At 38.0% G+C, this 4,133-nt stretch overlaps 1 protein-coding gene across 1 annotated transcript in view; it reads right to left on the bottom strand.

Moving 5' to 3' along the window:
* The window catches only part of FAM19A1 (family with sequence similarity 19 (chemokine (C-C motif)-like), member A1), a 507,576-nt gene extending 504,614 nt beyond the window's left edge, over nucleotides 1–2,962 (bottom strand). The window contains exons 1-2 of the mRNA XM_010854551.1: nucleotides 2,655–2,962; nucleotides 599–719 (exon numbers count right to left, since the gene is read on the bottom strand). Coding sequence (XP_010852853.1) covers nucleotides 599–716 — 118 coding nt within the window. The 5' untranslated portion in view covers nucleotides 717–719; nucleotides 2,655–2,962. The remainder of the gene's footprint in view (nucleotides 1–598; nucleotides 720–2,654) is intronic.
* Between the last annotated feature and the right edge of the window lie 1,171 nt (nucleotides 2,963–4,133).

Below are 4,133 nucleotides of genomic sequence, written 5' to 3'. Positions count from 1 at the left end.
AAAAAAAAGACACCAAGCATACCGGAAGAACAGAAAGTGAAGGAGGGGAGAAAAGAGAGGAGACAAACCAGACAAGAAATAGTAAGTTGCTGTTTAATTTCTTTTTCGTTGACAAACTACTTCCAAAGTTAATTTTGGCACTAACATGCGCACAAAATCCTTAGCCACATACACACCAAAATTATGGTATCTATGCTTCAGACAAATGCAGCCCAGGACCATGGACACACTTTCTCGATTGCAAATATTGTATTTTGGCTCTTTAAAAATTTTTCAAGTCTTGAAAGTTATCCCACTTTTTGCAGAATATTTCACTATTGGCCAAGGTATCCACAAACAAAAGACTTCTACTTTATGCACCAAGGGATGGTGGGACTCCTAGACAGAATCACATTTTCTAAACATTTATTGGAAATACATCCATGGCATTTTAGTATCCCCCACACTCCCCGTAGCATCCAGCCAACAGTAAGTCTTGGAATTCCGAGGCAAGCTGCCCACACTGTAGCACTTTCTGTCACTTGCCTTCAACCATCTGTTAGAAGACCACAGTGAGGCTGGAGACTGGAGGCTACTGTGGAGCCAGCCTCCGACTTACCTGGTCGGTGCAGGTGATGCTGCTGGAAAGTGTGCTGAAGGGATCCATGGCAGAGCAGCACCGCGCAAGCACTTATCCACAAATACAGGACCCAGGACATCGCAGAGACCATTGCCATTCTCTAAAGAGAACATTAGAAAGGAAGAATTACCCCCGGCTTTGAGCCCCCAGCTCTGTCAGTCCCACTGATGAAAGAAGGGGGGTCTCAGACGTCATGTCCCTTTGCTACTTTGCTGGCTATAATTAATGACCTGGCAGAGGTCATGGCATGAAGTGGGATTGAGAGAAATCACTGTCCACGAGATCATGAATCCATTTTTGAAATTCTGCAAAACCAAACTCTTAGGATAGCTGAAATACAGAAATAAAGTTTTCGACTGTTAGGCAGTTTGAAACACTATACCCTGACTAAATATCCTGTTTTACACAATTATCTTTAAGCTATAGTTATTCCAGGCATTGAAAGGCTGCATGCTCCTGTTCATTCTAACTTCATTGCAAGTCTGACATAAGCCTGGAAGGAAAGAGTGGATTCTTTTTTTTTTTTTTAATTCTACAGTCATGAATTTTTAATTCCAGTGCTGTCTTCTAAACTAAGAAATCATTTCTCAGAGGCATGTTGTAATCTCCTGAAAGAACTGGTGTTTGGGGCTGGACTTAAAATCAGAAGGATTTGTCTTCAGCCAAATGAGTTTCAGATACAAGATCTAAGATCTATGCATCTCTCCTAAAGCAAACCATAATCTACAATATTGCTTTGCCTCCTAAGATCTTATTGTGGCATTTGTTGAGTGTTGATGAATATGCATATACAGGTGGTGTATGTATTTATGGACGAACATCCACCTTTTCTCAGGCGCTGAAACTTTGACAGTCTTCTCAGCACCTATGAGAATCTTAGGAGGTACAAAAGCTCAACTGCGCTACATATTGTCCAATTTCTCAAACAACACCTTATGCTGCATTTCATATTTGCCAAATTAATCAAACTTGAAGCATCGTCCTTATTCAGCCAGTGATACGGAAGCATTTTCTATATAAGAATCCAGTTAAGTGTATGCTTTTCTCTTAGAGCTTTGGACCCAAGATTGTTTCTTTCTGTTTTTCATCTTTCCATTGTCAAATCATATACTTCAAGAATTTAAACTCTACATTTAAAACCTCCTAGTGACCTCCCAGTGTGGCTTCTTTATTCATGAAAATTGGCCCTCTTTCAAAAGCTGTGATGTTCAGCAAGCAAACTATATACATTATACCTGTGTGTGTGTGTGTGTGTGTATATATGTATACAGACATAATACAAAATAATTTGTGGGTTTTAGGAGAGAGAGACTTAGTCTTTAAGAAGGGTTTTTAAATTATAATAGACAAATGGTGACAACCATAATTAAGTGCAAAGTAGGAAAACATTAGGTTCAACAGCGTGATGCCTTTCATGCCCTGGTCTGTGATTCACATGGACCATTCACTTTATAATTAGTTTCACAGCCCACTGTTTACTTTTGTGTACAACAGATTTAGCCTCATTGTCTTCAGAACTATCAGTGTACCATAGATGCATTCTCTTCAGATAAGAGCAACAGCCCTCCTATGAATTCTGAAATGAATGCATCTGGGTGCCTGCAAATTATAGAAAGACAAAATAGAGCGGATGGTGGCATGCAATGACTGTGAATTTCAGTTAAAATGTACTAGGAATTCATCTAAACTTGAAAAAAAACCCTACCAGGATAAAAACTTAACAGTTTTTCAATGACTGCTTTCTCTTCTTCACCCATATAAATCTTAGTACTCAAAATTGCTGTGGTTTGACGTTTGCAATATTTTCCTTCTTTTTATTTTATTTTTTTCATTTAACTTTCTTTAATTCTTAACATTACTTCCAAGGCTCCTGCAAATAGCTCTCTTTGCTAACTCTCTTAGCAAGAGGTGATCTCTATGTTAATAAGTGTTTCCCCCAAAAATAATGCATTCAGCTTTACATAGGTCTCTAGACCTGACTAAATAGATTTCAAATCTGCTTTCTGAATCTTAAATCCTTAAAGAGGCTTCTTACCTGAAAAATCCAGCCAAGAGCAGAGTACTCTATTAGTGTTCATTGGAAAGCTCTAACACTTTCTAAAATCCATCTGTGCCACAATTGAAGATTTTTTTAAAAAGAGCTTCCCAATAATCTTCTTTATCAGGATTAAAAATGTATATATGTTTTTCTCTTCCGATGCTACTTCCACAGTAAAGAAGACATTGGGTTCATTCAGACTGTATTGTCAGAAAAGGAACCAAGGTTTGAGGGCTGGAAACCTTGTCATTTTCACCTTTAAATCATCTCCTGGCGTCACCTCTGCCAGACGAGACCTTTGAAATGATGGTGAGATAATGTGCAGTTTCCTGATGAGAATCAGTTTAAGTTAATGACGGACCATCCCCACTCCAGAGCATTCAGGGCAGAGTAAGGCAGCAAAATGTAGGAGCAGGGCTGCTATACGGCGCTGTAAGTAGCAAGTCTCTTTCAATACATCCCTCCTCTGTAAAGTATCACATGTCTTAAAGTGACATTACCCTCTATTACAGCTACAGTGAATTGTAATACCTGCCCACTAACTATTGAACAACTCAAGCAGCACTTTAACACTGTATTGCCCAGTACTTTCTCTTAGAGATTTTACTGATACTGTTCATTTACCAAAAGAAGAAAGAGGGAAGGAGAAACAAAAGAAAAAAGCATTCTGCAAAATACTGATAGTGTTAATGGGTGTTAGATTTCTAACGGCAAATGGGAAAGTGAAAAATGTAAGCCATTTCTTACCTCTTAAGGTTCTTTTAACCAGTAAGTTAACCTGAAATATTGTTGAGTTTATACAAATTTAAGTCTGTCAATTATTTCAGCAGCTAAATGTGGGAACGTGATCTAGCTAGACTACAGTATAGATGTTTATAGGAGTAAGCCTAAAACAAACCTTCTGAGTTTTTTTTTTAAACATGTTGAATACATAGAAATATATCATTTTCAGCATCGAAGAGTGGGTTTTGACAAAGAAATATGCTCAGGACATTTTATAAAAATTTCCTTCAAATAATATGCTGGGGTGGGAAGAGGAAACACTCAGAAGTTCAACATTTTGTTTCCAGTGCTAGGGTTTAGACACTTTCTTCTTTGGAAATATAAATATGATGGTACCTATGAAGTGACCTAGTTTTCACTTAAAGATTACATTGACAATGATTCACTCAAATAAGTCAATCAGTTATCCACTTATAAAGCACCTACTATGTGTTAGGTGCTTGGGGACAAGTGGGAAAGTAACACTGATGTGACTGCCACTGTCATACATCATACTGTCTAGTCTTTCTTGCTTTCTTTTTTATTTTCAAAATTAAGGTAGTTCTTATAATATTCTGGCTTCAACAACCTCTTCAAGTGCCTCCGAGTACTCTCTGGGCTTTCACAGTCATTATAAAGAAAGTTTGATGTTGCAGTGCATCTTCAGAAGCTATCCTTCTCTCTCTCCGTTTACACAGAGTGAGACACTGAGAC

Source organism: Bison bison, unplaced genomic scaffold (genome assembly GCF_000754665.1).
Source record: "Bison bison bison isolate TAMUID 2011002044 unplaced genomic scaffold, Bison_UMD1.0 scf7180017864343, whole genome shotgun sequence".
In the NCBI taxonomy this organism is placed as follows: Eukaryota; Metazoa; Chordata; class Mammalia; order Artiodactyla; family Bovidae; genus Bison; species Bison bison.
Note: the sequence above shows the minus strand (reverse complement) of the source record. Positions and strands in the feature narration are given on the sequence as shown.